The 20,707-nt window shown below is 39.6% G+C and overlaps 1 protein-coding gene across 1 annotated transcript in view; it reads left to right on the plus strand.

Annotated features, from left to right (window-relative positions):
• The first annotated feature begins 4,812 nt into the window (after nt 1-4,812).
• LOC106926703 (cytoplasmic phosphatidylinositol transfer protein 1-like) overlaps nt 4,813-20,707 on the plus strand; it is a 68,462-nt gene continuing 52,567 nt past the window's right edge. The window contains exon 1 of the mRNA XM_015001794.2: nt 4,813-4,877. Within this exon, the coding sequence (XP_014857280.1) occupies nt 4,830-4,877 (48 nt within the window). The 5' untranslated portion in view covers nt 4,813-4,829. The remainder of the gene's footprint in view (nt 4,878-20,707) is intronic.

Raw genomic sequence — 20,707 nt, forward strand, 5'->3', positions numbered from 1 at the left:
ACACCAATTTCAAAGAGTTTTCTTGGAGAATCAGGAAACCGCAGCAAACCCTAGAGAAGCATTGAATAAAGGGGTGGGGACCAGAACGACATCAATGTTTATTTTTCTCATTTAATCTGTAAAATTAGATTAAGCACCAACAGGAATTTTGTAATACTCAAACACAGCAACAGAGTTTTTCTTTTTTTTTTTTTTTTTTTACAGCTATTTTGCCTGAGAAGTTAATTAACCTTTCATTTGAGCTTGAGGCACTTATTTATAGCTTAGCATCATTTCATTAAATGTAACTGCAGTTCACTGTATCATTACTGTGTAAAGGTAAATGTGTGTATTAGGCTATAGGCTGACACTGTAATTACAATGTTTTTTTATTGCATTGCCTTCATTTACGATTAACACTCTGATTATAAGTTGTGTTTAGCAGCATTACATTAGGTAGAAATAGCTTGTACATTCGCCTGTTTACTGAAGATGAGAGTTCAAATTGGAATGCCGGTTCAGAGGGTTTGCCGTCCCAGGCAGGAGTATATTGTGGAGGGAAAATGCGTGCTGACGAGGCAAAAAGGCAGTTTGTCAGCATCATTAGTGCACAGATTTTGCTGAGTGGATCCAAAAATGCCTGTTGTGTCGATAAAAATCAGCAGCCCAACCTCTCCTTTAATTAAAACGGACTGTGTCCTAACGTGGCAACATTGTTTTCTGTTGTTCTCACGGCGAAGCAGGGCTCTGGGCAAGTAAGCGTGACTAACTGCTGAAATTATAGCGTCATCCCGAACGCTGGGCTGTTGAGCTCAGCTTTCACGAGATTTTTCACGGTGAAGCACAGACCAAATTTCTTGTTAACGCAAAGGATAATGAATGATACAATCAGTGTTGCTTTAGAGGCCCAAGGGAAACAATTCAAAAGTGGCAACATCTTCAGCAGAATTATGTTGGATTGAACTAAATCTTCTAAAGAGACACAGATGTTTGCTCAGAAACATAACCTGCAGGAGTAGCTTTAGGAAATCTGGCTACAATATTTCACAAATGCACATTTAGTGAAGATAAAACAAAGATAAATCTTTTTTTGTGTGTAAATCTACTGCTGCAGCAGGAATCCTTTGTGTGTGTGTGTGCGTTTACATGTATTTATATGTGATTTTGTTTCCATTTCTGTCATTGTTTGGGGTGGTTGTGTCTGTGTGGTGTTTGTGTGTCTGTTGCTGAGCAGCAGGTCTCCACCAGGGGGCGGAGCTGAGTCTGGAGCTGCAGGTTCATACCCTGGAGAGAAGCTCTCGGCAGGACGCTCCTGCACTTTTACTTGTGTCCCCTGGGTCAGAAGCTTAAACCAAAACATGACAGTTTCTGAGTTGGATCACTGATATATTTAAGTCACAATTTAAACCAGGAGCTTGCATATACCAAAATCGCATAGAGAATGATTATTGGAAACTTCTGATAGATTAATTCACAGGTTTGAGTTCAGTGTAGGGACACCTGGAACTTGTTTCTGACATGGGCGATATGGGCCACCGCCCAGGGCGGCATCTCGCCAGAGGGCGCCCGGTCCACCGCTGCCATTCTCCTTGGATAAGAGCCATGAAATGTTTACAATATAGAAAAAATATGCAAATGCTTTGTGCATTGGCAGTATAGGCCAATGTAAAAACATTTTAAAAAGCAGATCTGCTCCAATCAACAAACAAAAATCTCATTAAATTGTCATGTGATATGGTTGCCTAAATATTCAAAGGAGAAATATTTTGGTTTCTTTCATGCAAAAAGAATCTGTTCCACAGCATATGGAACAATAGACTGTTTGTGGCTTATGCGTATTATGAAGCACCAAAAAAGAGCCTCAGGGTCATAACTGTCAGTGGTTTCTCACCCTTTTGCAAAAGGGTTCATATAATATTTAGAGAGGAGACGGTTTCTGATATTGCTGCAGCTGGAAGTCAACATTAAAAACTCACTTCTGTATTTCATTGACATACCGTTCACACATATGTAAATATGACATGGGAAAACTTGTCTTTACACCAGGAAACCCAGTTTTAATGGATGAATTAAAGCAGTAAGCTGTAAGATTAAATCCTTTAGTTTAGACTGAGTAACTTTGGAGACAAAATAAAACTGAAAAATCGCACAAGGTAAAGATTACAGAACAAACGGGACGTAAACGGGATAGGTAAAGACCTGTTTCAGGCACATAAACAGAAATGACACAGGCAGCCCAAGCCACACAAAAATGTTGAAAAAACACAATTTTGTGTTTCCATTGAATAATAAATGTAAATAAAATCACATGCTAAGCATAAATCATTAAAAATAATAGCAGCAAAGGATGTAAACAGTTACTATTGTCATAATTCAGCCATAGCATTAGAGCTCATCATCTGTTGGCCAGCTTATTCAAACATCGGTGGAACAAACCCATTATACTTGGGAGTTGATAAATATCCTGCGTTTTAGGGAAACTGCAGTGTGAGATTTTACAGAAGAGTTACAGATTCAACACGTTCGAATGACACACAACATTTTAAGAATTGTGAGAAACTGTGAGAGCTCTGGTGGAATCAACTGTGCATTATTGTCTGAAAAACAAAACAAAATAAAACAAAACAAAAACAAACCAACGTCCTCTTTCTACTTCCTGTCGTCTTCTTCGTCGTTTTTCGCCAGTAGCAACATCCGGCTGTTGATCACGTGTCTCGTGTGAAGTGAAAAAACTGCAGATCTATTACGATATGGCTGAAAAGCCACCTCATCCTAGCCTGAAAACCTCAAAAACATTTTTTTCGCCCCTGAAAATTGCATGTTTCTATTTAGCAAATTTATTTGCTGAATTTCAATTTGCGCAAGTCAATATTAACACGGCTATAGTGTTTATTGGAACAGTTTTTTATGCAAATGAATTCTGTCCATTTTTCTTCCCTGACGCTCCTAAACTGCATATTTATTTTAAACTGAGCAAACAGTATCCGTATGTTGTGAATTTGCATAGTGTAAAGTCTCCTGTTTTTATTTTTAAGTTTTCGTAGATTTTTTTTTTTTTTTTTTTTTTTTACCTCAGTTTGATCTTCTATTTATCTTTAACTTACTTATGGGCAAAAAATTTGGAACAAAAAAGGATGTTATAAATAATGTCCTCTGTTTCTTATCGAATGCCTTCTGATCATTTTCCTGATGAGTCAGCATTTGCAAAAGATGTCGGAAAAACAAAAGTGAGCACATTATGAGGCCAAACAGCGAACACCTCAGCGGACATTTGAGCTAAACGCCGCTGTCCAAACGCCGCTCGATTGTCTGCGCAATGGAATTATGCACGTGCAAGACATTAGAGGCAGTGAAACCACAACCTTCACAAAAGGGGTGTGAAAGCGAGAAAGGGGTGCAGCAGCAGCAGCGAGCTGATGCTTCCTGTGCTGTGGTCTACCAGTGTTTCCATCGCGTCTCGCGGGGGGAAGCGGGGCCGAAGAGGCTGTTAGTTAACGTGGTTTTATTTTCCGATACCAATGAGAGCCGCTTTCAAGTAGAACAAGTAGGCGAGAAAAAAGTAGCACCCCCCTTTATTTTGAGGAGGGGTGTAGGGGTTGTTTGATTTGACTTTGTACGCAGACAGGGGGTTCAGTTTCGAAACACTGCTGCGTTCAAAACAAACATTTAATAAGCATACTGGACTTTATTCCTAACGGTACCTCAAAGAAAAAAAAAAAAAAAAAGCGGGCAGAGGTAATTCACATCCGGGATAGACTCTTCAAAATAAAAACAACTTCATCCTTTTAGAACGTGAGCTACGCATATGTTTTTGTTCTTGTTTTTGATCTTTCAATAATAAGTTTATTTTAAGTGTTTTTATACTATTGACTGATAGTACAATCTGCATTTGACAGATTACTTTTCTGGCTCAGTAATAATCTGTTTAGGTGTGTTTCTCACCAAGATGAAGTTACTAAAAGATTACTGATGAAACGATTAAGTTGTGATTAATCATTTACTGAAATAATTATAAATTCATTTTCGATTAGTTGTTAACTGGAGTATACTTTTTTTTTGAAAAGCCTTTTGTGAAAGAACAACACATTCAGAACAGTAATTAAGCCAAATATGTACATTTTACATTCAAGATATAAAAAAAAAACACTTTATTTGTCTGTAAATATGTTCCCAAAATTCCTGAAATGTTATAGTTTTAGCTTCACTTGGTTCAAATTCTGTAAAACAAATCTAAGCATCTCTTGCCGTTAATCAGTCAATCAAAACAAGCAGAGAACAAATTAGTCATGCAGCCGTGCTAAAGATGACATTTATTTTTGAATTGAGGCTTTTAAATAAATTTAACTGTATTTTCTTTCTTTCTTTCTTTCTTTCTTTTTTTTTACTTCAATTCAATATTCTACTTGACTGATTTGTATTTCTACATCCTTATATTCGATCATTTGTTTCGACTGAGAAAAAAAAAACTTTCTATGGCCGTCGGAGACTCTTATTCCGACGGACCGTCATCCGTCACCTCCGTGTGCGCTCCCAGCTTGACTGGCCGTCCCCCCCACCACCACCACCACCTCCCGGCACTGTGGGAGGAGACAACCCTCCAGAAGCAGCCGAAGCTCCGTTCCTCACGTCACACAAGGCAATGCTGGAGACACACACAATCCGCTGGTTCCGATGAAAGGAAGAAGTCGAGCGTAACTCGGGCTGTCCATGCGCTGACATCAGACATCGTCCAGATAAGCTCGGCGCTCACACACATCCTGCCGGGGCGGCGGGGCGGGGAAACTCTGCTGAGCTGCTACTATTGTGAACACATAGCGGGGGTCGCGTAGAGGGAAGAAGAAAAGAAGAAGATGTTAATGAAGGAGTACAGGATATGCATGCCCCTCACTGTAGAGGAGGTAAGTTTTTATTTTAATTTTTTAATTATTTATTGCGCTCTCTTCTCCTCCCCCAACCCCCACACACTCCTCTTGGTTTCTTGTCTTTATTTATTTTCTTATTTTTTTCGTGCACGACTCCAGGGGATTTGTGCTCTTCCCGGGCGACATCGACAGCTATGATAGCGCGTCTAGGTTGATTGTATTCCAGACATGTGGCTGGGGAAGAAAGGTTTACACGAAGCAAGAGAAATGCTTTCAGATGAACTTGAAGCGCTCCGCTGAATAAAAATCATCCCCGTCTCCCTCAAACCCATAGCAGGAGAAAGCCCGAGTTAAAAGAGAGAGCAGCTCAGCTTTGTCACACATTCATAAAATACTACATCTCTGAGGAGTGTCATCGTTTTCTGCCCCCTCCAGCCCTCCTCTCTCAAATTCCAGACTCTGCAGACGCTTGCCTGCGGATTGAATTATTCCTCCCTAAAACTGCAGACAAGTCCTCTCCAGACTCAACTCTTCTGTTTCCCTGCAACTAATTCCTCCTGTGCTGCACTGATTGATTCATTTGCGCGAAACAATGAGCCCACTGTTTAGTGTTCAATCTGATTTGTCTGTTTAATCTCAGGGTTGGAGTCTAAAATTAGCAGCTGGAGATGATTGTTTTTCTTGTCCTGGCATGTATGTAACGGTGCGTTTGGTCAATTATCAGCTCTTCTTCTTCTTTTTCCTTCTTTTTCTGTCCATGTCTTCAGTGGTTGAGATGTGTGGGTGTGTGTTGGTTTTCCTATAGCCCAAGGCCGCTGCCAAGTGGATTTACAGTCTACGCTGTGACACCATGTCAGGCCAGATGTTAGGATAAGAAAGCAGTGATGCTTTTTCTCTGGAAGGGGAAAAATAATCTGTAATTTTGCTGATTAAAAGTTTGATAATAATCATATTTTTAAATATATATATATGTATATTTCCTGGAATGGTATTTATTGGACTCCTACTAAAATGCAGCTTTGATTTCTTTCACCTCTGACATGCAGTGCGACCTCACAGACGACTGCATCTGTTTCTCATGTTGCTGGGTTTGATGAAAGCGTTCTCTACAGATAAACCTATTTTTGTTTTTTTATTCTAAGTGGAATGAGATGGATTTTCGGCTCCACGAAATAGGCAAATGAGATGCCTTAGCATTTAATATCTTGCAGAGAGTACCACAAACACACACACACACACACACACACACATATATATATAGGTTTTCCGCCCAGTGATGATCACCACAAACCTGCCAGTTTCCATTTTCCTCAATTGAAGCAGCGATGAAGGCATTACAGTAAAACCCCCCCTCATGAGTTCAAAAGGGAAATGTCATGTTTGTAATACAAAGCTTTGCTAAGAGGAATGTGTTCTTGAATACTTCTTGTGTGTGTGTGTGTGTGTGTGTGTGTGTGTGTGTGTGTGTGTGTGTGTGTGTGTGCGTGTGTGTAAGCCATCACACAGATGTGTTACGTGGGCGTCTGCATTTCTAAACGATTGTTACATTCACAGAAGCAGGCGCTCGGCTTCTTCGCCTGCTTACGTTAAGCAACCTCCACTTTCCCGTCGCGCTGGTAGGGACAGTTGAAGGTTGAGGATCAAGAAAGGTGAAGGTTACGGCTCTGACCTTACTTGTTCCGTGGTTGACGGCGTGTCTCTGGGGAAAAATTTAAATCGGATAAAAACTTTTCTTTCACTTTAGCAGTATTTGTAATTTGTAGTGGGTAAATCCTAGACTGCATCCTTAATCTGCATCTCTTTATATTTAACTTTAAATCATGCCTCAGACATGAAAACTTTGTTTGCTATTGCTTTTTATTTTGCAAAAATAAATAAGGAAGTTAAATTTTAACCTCACATTGAGGCTCAAAGTGGTATGACAGAGGTTTCGGTGTTTTTTTTGTTATCAAGATGAAGTGGACCGCTGCTGAACCACAGCTCTCAAGCTCGAAGACTTGCACTAATATACACTAATACTTAATACGCTTGCCCTTTATACTTGAGTGGACGTACAAACCAGGAGCCAATAGTCGGGCTCGGTTTAACCGTCGTGTAGCAAGTCAACACAAGGCATGTAAGTTTTTTTTTTTGTTTTTAATAGCAACCTTTCTGGCCTTTAATCTAGCTGCCTGGGCTAGCTCCGCTAACTGTCGATGTCCTTTTCTGCATATGAGCCGGCTCTGCTGCACGACTGTCTTGACAGAAGCATAAAACAAAATCACTCATTATCTAATCTAGCGGTTGTGCCCAAAGAAATGCCGGTGTTCTGTCTGTTTCCATGTAAGGAGCGACTGCTTTCAAGATGAAAGCTGAGACATGCTAACAAGTAATTGTATCGCCTGATGGAGACATGCTAATAATTTGTAGTGCATTGTGTTGGAACAACACAATACAAATTGTATTCAGATATGTAATGAATGTTCATTTATTTGAGGGAAACAATGATATGTATCATTAATTTTCTTCTGTCTCTTTCTAGTTTGGGTGGAATGAGATTTTGGGATATTAAGACGCCACAATGTTTCTCATAGTGTATATGTCTGTAAAGCCCAAACGATCTGTAGTAGTGTGATATTATGGCTTAAAAAATGTGACGGGAAACGCTTTAAAGTTGGGATTCTGCAATTGAGAGTCTTACTGTGAAGTACAAAAGGAACTGTTTCTTGAGTTACTCTGTTGTGTTGACGGCGACGAGTTAGCCTGGGTAATAGGTTTCAAAACATTGAAGAGGTATCCATCAATTTTTAATTAATTGACAATATTATGAATACTTGACAGGGAAAAACAAGTGTGAGAGACAAGGTAGAAATGATTAGTGAAGCCAATGCTAATAGTTAGCAACTAGCTAACCATAAGCTAACAAATGCTAAAGTTAGCATCTCCTTCAAAACTTCCTCCTTGTGCTAAACCAAATGGCTATTGCAGTGTTTGTGTTTGGACTGATGTGACCAGATTGAGTTCAAAATGTAATACTTTTCTAAAACAAAATGTAATTAAACATTTATACTGTTCTTGAAAACACAAATTGAGCATTTCCATTACTTTTATAGCCCTTAGGCTAAGTATACAAGCATAAAAACAAGCTGGTCAAACCTGAAATGGCATACTCTAAACTAATTACTGATTTTTTTAATATAGTTTGTTATTCATAAAATCTTTACTCTATTTGTGAAATTAAACAAACAACTAAGAACATGGCTTTTCCCCAAATACTTAAACCTCGTCTTGTTCTGGTGAATCCAATGTCACTTATAATTTTTTTTCTTGCAAGCTGCATTGTTGCACCCATTCCTTTATATCAAGAAGAAATGTCCGTTTTTTTCAATTTAACCTCCACAGTCGTGTCCCATGATGCTCCTCATGTGTCCTGAAACGTTTGATCGTGCTCCTCTTTTTTTTTTTATCACTGTGCCTGCCATACCTGCAACATGCCGTGATAACTTCCCGACTCTATAATTGGTAGAGGAAGGAAATAAAAAGAACACTTCCTTTTACATCGCAAGTGAAACTTTAACCCCGCGGAGGCGAACTTCCAGAAATCAGTTTGATTGTTTAGCTGTCAAGAGTTTGACGGTGGTTCTGGGAAATGCCTGTGCTGAAGCCAGAAAGTAAGAAACTCTCCTGCGGATGTATTGGAATTGGAAACGGTGTGTGTTGGTGTCTCCTCGGTGACACGAAAGCCGAAGCTTTACGTATGAATCATCTAATAAATGATAATACGGCTGGCTTTTATATCTGGAAAAAAAAAATGGGAGATAAGTCCAGTTTGGACGAGTCCCAGAAAGCATAGCGTCATTACTTGTTTACAGTTGGTACTCCTCTGGGAAATTTACTGTAGAAGAGGCAGCATTTTTTTAAATTTATTTATTTTTTTCCCCCCCTCTGTGTGCTCTTATCACTGCTGCACACATTGCGGCGAGTTTCATCCCTCCCCTTCTAAAGGGCGAGTCAAAGTTTCCTGCTTGTCCGAAAACAAAAGGCAAGAGCAGTTGATGAAGTTAAAGGTGGAACGCCGGGGGCGGATGACCAGGGACGTGCAACGGTGACCTCCTATGTGTAAGGAGAGGTGAAGAGGAGACAAACCAAAAACAAAACAAAAAAAAAGGGATGGCAGAGAGCGGGGAGGGGTAAAGGTCATGCAGGAAGTTCTGGCAGATTTTGTTTTTCTTTGAAGCTCCCTGGGGTTGCGCGTTAGTACAGTGTGTGTGTGTGTGTGTGTGCGTGCACTCAGAGTTAGGAGTCATGGGTACATGCAGGGTCACGTCTCTTTTTGTGCATTGTCTTTGGGAGAAGATTAGCGCCTGCTGCTGGGCCGCGTTGCGTCATCACATCCCTGCTCAGCCGCAGATGTCGGAGCGGCTCTCTCCGCGGTGTTTATACGACGTTTAATAAACACGGCGCTCACTGGAGGAGTCCTCCGACATGCGCGAGCCGTCCCGTGAGTTTTGATGGTCTTGTCCGTCTTAGTCATCTTTGGGCGTGCGGATGACGTAAAAGAGCTGCCCTTTTGTCGCCGAGCTCCAGACTTTCTTCATTCCTACTGGATTATTATGAAAGTTTTTTTTTTTCTTCTTTTTTTTTTTTTTTAAATGGAAATATGCGTGTTTTCCATTACGGGTTATGATCTGTGTCCTGCCTTTTATTGGTTCTGTATGGATTCAAGTGAAGGCAATGAAATGGAAGATGTTTTCCTACACATAAAAGGTCACATTTAAGAACCAGAACATGAAAAAAAAATCTTAAAATTATGAAAAGACATGTCAATTAAAAATACACAAGAAGAGGCTTTAAAGAGGTTTTTGTTTGAATCATAAACTGCCTTGCCTGAACAAGGAAAGCTTGAGAAATGATGACGCATGCCCTTTTAGAGAAATGATTTTTCACTTTCGGGTTATGTAAAGCCCTGGAGCTGCTTTTGAAAGTATTCCCTGTTAAAAGTTTACAAGCCACATTCTGTGCTCCGCTCTCCGCTAATACGCAAATATTTGCTCGTGTTAACTTGTAAAATTCACGGCGTATTAAGCAAAGTACTGTCATAAGTTTCAGGGATTTCACGCATTAATCAGCCATTCTGTTTTTTTTTTTTTTTTTTTGAGTTTTGGTTTAAAGTTCAATCTCAGAAGATTTAGCGGTAACACTGCAGCGCGCCACTCGAACAAGAAATAATCCTCCTGCTTTTCAAGTACTCCAAGAATAACTTTGCTCTGTTCTCTTGAAAGCAGTCATTCATCAGAAACGGTGTCCTTTTTTTTTTTTCTTTTCTTGGAAAGGATCAGGAGGCGATGCATCACAGGAGAGCAGCAGTCGACGTGCTACTCTCTCAGTTCTAACGTTGCGTCTTTTCCCCGCCGCGCCGGGTCTCCCTCGCGCCGCCCCTTCCTTTTGTCCGACACTCTCTTCAAGAAAACCTTGAGAATGCAAGCAGTGTTTTCACAAGCCTGACTCACAAATCGCCCTCAATGAGCTGCACCCTCTCTCACCAACCGTGGCCTTTGTCGATGAATCGGGGAGGTTTTGGCGCAACCAGAATTTCACGCTCAGTTAGCTTCAGGTCTCTAAGGTGATCACAATGCGACAGGATAGAGGCAGTGGAAAAGAAAGAGATGCAGAGTGTTTCATTTTGTCATTCAGCCTTGACAGGGAGGAAAGAGATGTGTTCATTCATGAAAGAGTTGAACATCTGAGTGTTTTCAGTGGGCCTGTTGAAGTTGATGCCCTTTTTTTCTTGTGGCTGGTTTAGTGTCAGCTCTGGCATTAGCTCAGGTATATCTAAAACTATGGAGCGTCTAAATTGCTAAAGTTAAGTCACGTCAGCGGTGAGTACCAGAAAATACAAGCGTGCCCATATTTAACCGTATTAACTAGAGATGCAGCGAGCAAAATCTTTCAGGCCCATACAGATTTAGTATCTTTCCAAGGGCTATGAGACTTGTAGAGGGGAAACAAGTCTGCTGATTGAGATGGTTAACAGCAGAGAAATATGTTCGAAACACCTACTAGCGGTGCTTCTGTAATTGCTCAATTTGACATTTTGAAAATAAATTTTCTTATTGGCAATGCGGTAATTTCAGGAAAACTCTCCTCTTTTGATTAAAAGTTTCAGCATTAGAATGAGGTGGATTTAATTTTAAATATTTTTTTTTGATCATCTCAAAATTGTTTTATTTTGCAACACTGCAGTGGAAAAACTATTTTTGTATCACGCGAGTCACATTATCAACAACCGGATGTTGCCACACAGCAAACAACAAAAAAGAAAACGACAGGAAGTGGTAGGATGATGGCGCGGCACGTTCTTTTTTTTTTTTTTTTATTGACATAACGCGAACAAACTTATTCTCTTACTGTGATTTTAGTTGTATTTCCTACTTGACGGAAACCCAACAATTGCGAAATTGTATTTTTTTTTTTGACGCAGAATATTAAATTTTGCTCATGTTTGTAATGAAAATGCAGCTACTGATTGTTGGCGCCCACCTGATGACGCATCTTCCTTCCTAAAGGCTGCAGGGTTAAGGAGCATCTCAGAACGTACGCAGTCAAATTGGCTTAAGTCTCAAAACTTCAAACCTTTATCTGATATTTGTTTTATTAAACTCCAAAAATGTTGCATAAATTTAAAGTACACGCCTTTGGTCGAAATGTTCATAGGACAGAAATAGTGGGAGTTGTTAGTTTTGGTCCATTTAGTCAATAGGAAGATAAATCTTTTTTTTTCTTCTTTTAAGCACAGATTAATAAAAGACTACAGCCGTAATAATTTCAATCCAGCTTTGAAATCCCGCAGTGACGATTTTCTTTCTAAGTAAAAGCGTTTGTTCGAGTGGTATTGGCAGACTGAGATAATGGATAGGTTTATTTGCGGTGGGTTGGCTGAGTAAATGGGAGGATGTGTGGCTCCGATGAATGGCGGGCTGGAGCGGCACCTGGGCTGCTGGCTCAGGCCAACATTTTTCAACGCATTTGCATCCCTGCGAGTGTCGAGCATCATTTTCTGCCTTCACTGTTGGGTGTTAAGCAGCACACCTGCAGCCCTGTAGCTGGGGGGGAAAAATAGAAAGCCATTAGTCTACATCAGTTTGTCTACAAAGGTGCAGTCAAAGCCCGAATGTTCAGTGGTTGTGGATTCACAAAGGTCTGTTTTTTTTAAAAAAGATGAAAAGATAATAATGTTTTGCTTTGTATGAATAATTACTTGTCATATAGAAACCTGAAAGTGAACGAGTTGTAGACGTTGGCTCCTGAGCGTGACGTACGCAGCACTCCCTTTCGTGGGGCAAGGCATTATTGACTGACTTGGGTTAAGTGCAGGCGTCTGTTTCCACTGTGTACTCAGTCATGTGGGAGGGGAAAAAATATCAACAATTGCCAGTTTGTTTAAATCATCCTTTTAACAACGACCTTTCAACTTCATCGGTTGCCATGTTTCCGTTCTAGAGCGCGTTTCCTTGGTGTGGGTTGGCAGTTTGAATTATCTATGGGTGCAGAGAGCTAAAAAGCTGCGAGGAAAAATATGGTGCAACCCATCATGAAAATGTTGGTGATTAAATTGGACAATAAAAACTGTTGGTCTGGACAAAGATGGAAGCATGAAGGTTGCAACTTTGCTACTTCTAGAAATTTCTAAATGTTTATTTTCCCCAAATTCAAGGGATCAACATAGCATGATCGACAACATGCAATTCTGTCAGCAAATGTTTGGTCAGTGAGAGATTATCAGGTCTTGCTGCATCATTAGTTCCACTGGTTAGCAGATATGTTTTTTTGTACTTGAGTGGATGGAAAGTAGATAAAGCTTCAGTTGTACACTTAGGATAAGGTAAGGCTACCGGCTGTTGTTTGAACAGGACCCTAGTTTTGCTAGTCTTTGGCTTTGCAGGCTTCTCTTTTTAATAAACCTTTTAGTATTTGATTGAGTTGAAGCAGTTGGCTTCTCAGGTCCACAGTTTGTTCCTTGTGGTACCAATGCCAATGTTGTCTTTTTTTTGTTTTCTACAACCAACCGCTTTCCGTAAAACCACCATCCTGTGTTGGCAGCAATGCCTGACGCGCAGTTGCCATCAAAGATCAGCCATAGATTAAAGAAATGAGTTGCAATGTTTTTACAACTCATTTCAAGGCAGTGCATGGTCAGCACTGTCTTGTAGCAAGAAAATGCTGAGACTGGAATCCCACCCAGGATTGCATTAATAAACACCTTTTTCACTGAAGGTTAGTCCTTGTGCATGCATGGGCTCTCTACCACTGTCCAAACACTTGCATATTAGGTTAACTGGTCTCTTGTAAATTTCCCTTAGAAGTGTGTGCGTGTGTGTTGGTGGTTGTTGTTCTGTTTGTGTTTGTCGTGTTGCCCTGGCAACCTATCACAGGTATTCCCTACCTTTTGTCCGTTGACCACTTGCAATAGACAGGAAGTAGTTTGACATCTGTTCTAGTTCCTGACTGATGAATTGTTCAGATGTAGAAGACATCAAATCTCTGCACACAGTGTCACCCCAAAGTGGACATCCGTGTCGTTTCCTCTACTTCCTTCACGGTTGTACTTCGTCTTCTTTGCCTGGAAACTTTGCTTTGGGACTAAATTCTGGGCTGCACCCGATGGCCGCAGAAACTGATTGACCACTTTTGACGAGTGTGGCCTTTTTTTTTTTTTTTTTTTCTTTTTTTTTTATGCCATCTGGTATACAAGAAAATGCCGTGATTTAATCAACATCCCATTTACTGCCATTTACTCTACTAGAGGAAACCATCATGGGTAGTGACGGGTCATTATCCTCGGAGGGAAACTATTCTCATTTCCTAGATGATGGGTGTGTGTTTTGACTTTGCGTCTGCGTCTATGTCTATATTGAGCTATTAGGGTGTGTGTGTCTGGGTGGGGGCTTAACAACTGCATAACATAAGAGCTACATAGGATCATTATTCTGTTTTAACTGGCACACTTTCAGTCCGTCTTACCTGTAAAACATCACGGTACGTTATGTGGAAAACCTTCGTTTTTATGTTTTCTCTTTGAATTACATTGGTTGCTTTTGTTGTTTTTCATTTAACATACACAGTAATTACGTTTTATTTGAAGTAAAGGCATTGATGTGCCGCATCCTCTTTGGATCCATGTGTAGGAATGAAACAGGCTTATGTTTAGCTTCTCCCAACCCCCCATTATCTCTTTCCTCCACTAACGAACAGCATGAGGGATAAAAACATTTTCTACCAGCAGTCACAGTCTGAAGGCGGCTGCTGAATCGGTAAAACATGCGCTGAAAATGGAATCGCAGCAGGTGATTATTTAAACCAAAATGTCTTCGTCTTATTTTTTTTTCCTCATGTATCTGTTCTGAAACTTCTTACTGTGGGTTCATAATCTGCATCTCCATTCTTCCTGGGAAAGAAATCTAAAATCTCCTTTTTCCATCCTGATGGTACACCATGACCCAAGAGTAGAGGGTATATGACTTTTGTATATTTTCACAAAAGAAATTAAATACAGTGGGGAAATGTACATATTTGACTCATCCCCTTTTTCCTACTTGCATAGGTTTGTAATTTTCATCGCAGGCTCACCTCAGCAGTGAACGACAGAATCTTTAAAAAGAATATTAAAAACCTAATTGCATTATTTCTTATTTTATTATAAAAAATAAGAATTTGAATACCTACAAACCAGCAAGAATTCTGGCTCTCATAGAACTGTTAGTTTGTCGTTAGCAAGCCTTCCTGTTCTCCACTCGCTACCTGGACTAATTGCACCTGTTTGAACTCGTTACCTGTGAGGAAAGACACCTGTCCACATGTTCACTCAATCAGACTCCAACTTCTTCACAATGGACAAGACTAAAGAGTTATCTTAGATCACCAGGGACAAAATGGTAAACCTGCACAATGACCTGGTCTGGCAATGACCAACTGGATTATCTAGAACAGGTGTGGGAGGAGGTCATGAGGTCATCTGGTCAGATGAAACCAAAATGAAGCTTTTTGGAATAAACTCCATTTGCCAGGTTTGGAGGAAGAAGAATGATGAGCGCAGTTCCAAGAACTGTGAAGTATAAAAGTGGAAGCATCATGCTTTGGTACCGCTTTTTTGCAAAGAGGACAAGACAGCTGTATTGTCTTGTTGACACATGGTCCATGTGTCACGGGATTTCAAGCAACAACTAGGGGTGCATTGATTAATAAGTTCCTTAATTTTATCTCCCAAAATTAAGATAAACCAATATTTTCCACTGAACTTATCTACCTCCACAAAGTTGTGAAATGTCCCTTTTTGTGTCGCAGAGAGAGAGAGCTGACTGATGGACCAGGTCAGTTCTTAGATGGTTAACAACAGTCACCCCACTGTTGCCAATTTAGGAACTTTTCAGACAACAAGAAAAGAGTGTTGACCAAAATTGTAATCGGCAGGTCAGGCTTTTCAGAGATGGGTGATCGGCCAGAAAGCTGCAGTCGATGAACCCCCAGCAACAGCCTCCTTGCCTCTCATTGCCCCCTTGCTTGGATTGTGTTTGTAGATTCCATCTCACCATTGAGGTGTGCCTACAATGAAAATTACAGACCTCTCCGTTCTTCAGAAGTGGAGAGGTCCGTGAAAAATGAGCAGAATGTTTTTATTTTGGCCCTCTGTGCTGTAAAAGTCAGAGATAATTAAGGTTAACTTTTAAGAATAAAAGTGACAAAGTTTCATAACCTCTTTACAGAAGTTGACCAAACGCTTTCTGCTAAGCCCTCACCAGCTCCGGCGTCTCTCTGTTGCTTATCTGAGGGCCCTTTGTCGGCTGCGGTTGAGCAGCGCTGACAGGAAACGTGGCCAGAATGACGCAAAAGAAAACGTTCTTTCCTTCAACAGGGTTTTGGGTTTGAGCATTCACATTATCTGGTGACAGTTACTATGAAGTTATAATATGGTTGACAGTAATAGATATCTGTATTTTTTTTTATGCAACCCCTTTTAGACATGCATTGTTTCGTTCAAAAGTGTCTAAAAATGTTGGACTAACTAACTAGAGTGGATGTCTAAGAAGTCTGTAAACTCTTAATAAAATCTCTTGGTGCTTGTGTAAAAAAAGAAAAAATAATTTCCCAGTTTTTTCACCTTAGATATGACATGAAATCTATGAGATTAGGAGGGTAATTCTTGTTCAAACACCTGTTTAGGTGACTTAAGATTGTTTTTTTTTATTGCCAAGTCTAGTTCTGATTTCTGGGGAGGCACCGGTGAAGATATTTCATAAAATGGCGGTTCATCTTCAGCTGTCAGACACCTGAAGGCTTTTGGGTCAAAACTGGTTCAATCTGAATACAAGCAAACGTAGTATGATACTGCCACTGCCATGTTTCAATTTAGGTACGGAGTTTTTGTTACAATTTCTTATTTTGTGCCAGGCTTACATTTTGGAACTATGGGCTTAAGTTTATGGTTTTATCAAATCATAACATTCTTCTTAGCAGATTTTCAGGCAGAACAAAACACTTCTGTCTTTTAATTCTACTTCGCAGTCCAGACACATAAGAACTACAGGAGGCTGTTGTTGTGTAGTACTGGTACTACCAGAACTACAGAAATGTACTCGGCTCCTGCAGTGTTGCTGTCGGATTCTGGGCAGCGTTAGATAGAAACCCTGTCCAGTTTCTGTTTAGTCTGGACGGATAGGATGTTTTTTGTACCCTTTTCCTGACTGATTTCTTTGTACAACATGATTGTTTTGTCCCGTTGAAAACTGCCTAGTTAGCTAAATGATGCAGTTGAGGAAGAGCCAATAAAATCTTAGTTGTTTCAGCTAAACGTAAGTTAATGTTAATCCCAGTCACTAATTGAACACGGACTCGTTTTTATGATTACTAATTGCTGAAACAGATTCAAAATATTTTGCTACTACGTTATTGCACCTTTTTTATTTTATTATTACATTTTTAGTTCACTTTTCTTAAGTAATACAGGATAAGTTGAAGGTAAAAAAAAGTTCAGGAATTATCTTACGTCACAAAATCCTTGAATCTTATCATTTTTCCATGATTTTCAGGGCTATATGTCTTGTTTGTTTCCATACTGAGTGAATCATAAACTGATCTTGATGTGCAAAAATAATTTCAAAATCATCACATTTATGAACACCTGACTCAGATTGCAAATATCAAGGCTGGCATTTTCTTCACTTACAACGTCTGCACTGAAGAGTGTTGTTGTCCGTGTGGTCTAGCATAATTTACATTTGGTCAGAAAAAGATTGGATCATTGAGTTTACAATTTACTGGTCACCGTTTTAAGGCCAATTCTGGTCAACACTTAATTTTCCAATGCATCCCTGGTTTCCACGTTGTCCTGAAAAATACAAAATTGGTTCCTGTTTTACAAGGTCTGAATAAATATTACATTTCCCAAAATATAAAAATATTTATTTTAAATAAAAACAAAACTACACTTTGTTTTGTATGGAAATTGTTTTCTTATTATGTTTTTAACTATATGATTAAGAAATCTTTATCCATGAAAAAAATACATATTTTTTTGTTCACTGACATGCTGTCTTCAGACATCTCACGCGAGACTGTTTCAAAACTGGAATGGGAAACGACATTTAGTTTTACAGCTGTGTCACTGAGTCCACAAGAACTTATAAATAACGGAAATATGTGTTTATTGAAGATGTTTATCCTCATCGTCAGACTGCTAATCATGTTTTTTTTTTTTTTTTTGCCCAAGGGCCACAAATGCATTCAATAATCTTTGTAAGCTACAAACTGATTGTTGTTGGTTTTCTTCTTACAGTTTAGAAAATTAAACATGTGGAAAGGGATTCATTTCTTTCTGTTTCATCATGTTATTTTTACAGCACACTTGGCGCTATAATAAGAATAATTATTTTTAATATGATGCCATCCCTGGGAGAAGCGTTAGCTGCTGTTATGCTGACTGGAAATGTCGCACCAACAATGTGTGTATAAATGAATTAGAAAGTACAGCTCACCTCTAGCAGCAATACCTCGAAGGAGTCATTTCCTGCTCGGCTTTATTAGACTCCCATGTTGATGTGGGCCAGTCATTAAAGAGAAGTTCATTACGTCACATCATTATGTTAATGGTTGGATAGATCAGCTGTTTGGCCTGATGTGTTTTTTGACAAACACGGCGCTGTGCAGACTGACGAACTATTTCTGTCCTCTGCATTTAAAATGATCTGTTGTCGTTCCATTGCTGGGTGATTAGTTGAATTGTCTGTTTTTTGAAGATTTAACTTTTGGAAAATTTTATTATTATTATTATTATTATTATTATTATTATTTTCCACCAATACAGTTGTTGTGTTTCCAGAGTGACGTTGTCCAAGGACTGTCATCTTGTTTGATGAGTGTGTTTTACAGTTTCTCTTCATTTCGACTTTGAATTCAGGTCAACTCACGGGAGGAATTATTGAAATAAAAGCCAATTTTGTAAGATATTTATGTCATTTGTAATTTTTTTTCGGGGAAAAAAATGGGGTGAAAAATAGGATAAAAATAAACTGAGTTTAGTTTTAAGAAATAATATTCAGTAATATTCAATGTTGCACCTACATTTTACCACTTCGTTCCCATCTACTGCCATTTTGCACCTTTGACCAATCGCTGTGAACCACTTTAAAGTTGAACCCTGCCTATTCACAGTTACGTATTGATTGACCTATTTGTGGACTTTTCTATGTAACGTAACTCCAATTTATTGGCGGATAATTGGACTTTTGGCTGATTTTCTTAAACTAGTCAAAAGAAAACAGTTTGGGAAGCTAAAATACCTAGACGCACTATTTGACATGCTATTGGCTGGTTTCAACTAATCCAGGAGCGCTATTCATTTTCCTTGGTGCTGATTGGCTGTTTTGCTAAATTATCATGAATTCATAAAAGTGATCAAATCTCACCAACGTTTTAATTTCATTGAACATTTTTGGAATATCTTATGTCCCTATTTCCATCTATTGTGCTTCTAATCCCAGTTTGGGTGAGTCAACACTTATGAAACGTGACCCATGATTAAACAAGAACAACTGTAAAGTATTGAGTGATAGACTTTAAATGCTTTGGAATGGACCATATAAACTTTTCTGCATTGATGGGGCAGCCATACTCGCTCTTATAATGTGTGTTCTTTCTTTGTTGGCCTTTTTGCAAACTCACATTAATAAGCGACGCATACCAAAGATTTAAGCTGTTTCTATTTAATGGTTGTGAACAATTCAACCCTGTTCCAAATCCTGTCCTCAAAATACATTTATAACCCATGAATAATAGCGATGAAATGATTCTATTTTTTTCAGTCTCGCTGCACATGCATAAAAGCTGAACTTGATCAGCCAGTGTTATTCTCAGCCTCAGCTTCTCAGAGAGGCTGAAAGTGTGCAAATGGATATGGAGGGATACAGAAACAGCAGCATTCCTTCGTAGCTTATGTTCCTGCTTTTTGCTGCAATGTGAAGCAAGTTAAAAGCAAGAATTTAATAAAAAATTTAATAGAGATCCGATTGGCGAAGTAGATGGTGAAAGATCAGATCATTTTACATCTCAGAAGATTAGATGCAATAAAGGTATTTTCTTTTTAGTAATTCAGTTCAGCAAGTGAAATTGGTATCACGTAGTTGTTACACAGTGATGTATATTCAAAGCATTTCTTTCAACCCTGCATCTAATGAAACAGAAATAAGATTCTCAAAAGAAAATTACAAGTGGAATCTTACATGATTTTACAATTTTATAAAGTTTTTAAGGTGGAGATTTTACGCTAATCCGAAGCGTTTGGCCTATGCCAGAGGTTCCCAAACTGTGGGGCGCACCCCCTAGAGGGGGCACCATGCCATTGCAGGGGGGGCGCGGGATGGATGAATGAAATGAAAAACAAAAAACGATGAACGCTTTGTGTGCTGGGAGGGGCGGGGGTTTGGAAGAGTATTTGAAATCCCTCGTGTCGAGTGACTCCTGAACCAGAAGCGTCTTTCCTGGGCTGAGAAGAATCAGAACTGGACTGAACTAAAAGTCCCTTTTTATAGATGTATTTTTTTTATTTTTTTTCCCACATTTTCTTTCTCCAAGGCTTAGATGTGGTTAATGGTTTCAAAGCTCATTTAGAAACCGTCCGGGAAATTGCGTCTTGCTCCTGGTTAATTAGCATGTTTTACTGGTTGCCACTTTAAGAGCTCTTATGATGTAAATGTGCTCCTGCAATTACTTTACTGCCTATTGAATCAAACTCATGTCAGAGCGGCGGTGCATCAGCACCCGTTTTCTGGACGAGAGCGACTCGCGCTGCCTTACGGGGTAACGCACGGCGAGTCCTCGGAGGCTCGCTGCTGCCGTGTGTCACCCAAGATGAGAATAAACCCTCATGCTGTGGTCACCACTGTGTCACACTTTCATCCCACACGCAGGTGCAATACTTTCTTGGAAGAGCCATCTGTGCGGCCCACCCACCCACACACACACACACACACACACACACAAGATCCTACATATGTAAACATAGACTTTCTATACATAGCTTTACACTAAAACGCTTTATTATTATCATCTCCTGTTTCTATGGAAACCAGCGCCATCTATGACTGTCATTTACTTGGCTGGTGGAGTGGATTATAGGGATTTTTCTTTTTTTTTTTTTTTTTTTTAATGGTTCTCAAAATAACCATCAAATAATGAGGTGGTTAGAGGAGTTCAACGCCTTCCCTCACGGCTCGGACTCTGCCCGGTGTTTATTCCTGAGTTCGTGAAGCAACGTCACTTTCGGCAGACGGTCTGTGGAGTTGCCCATGTTTCAGTTCAGAGTTACCTTCATGTGTTGAAATTTTAAGAATTTATAT

Source organism: Poecilia mexicana, unplaced genomic scaffold (assembly GCF_051168715.1).
Source record: "Poecilia mexicana isolate PSO_F unplaced genomic scaffold, ASM5116871v1 scaffold_2, whole genome shotgun sequence".
In the NCBI taxonomy this organism is placed as follows: Eukaryota; Metazoa; Chordata; class Actinopteri; order Cyprinodontiformes; family Poeciliidae; genus Poecilia; species Poecilia mexicana.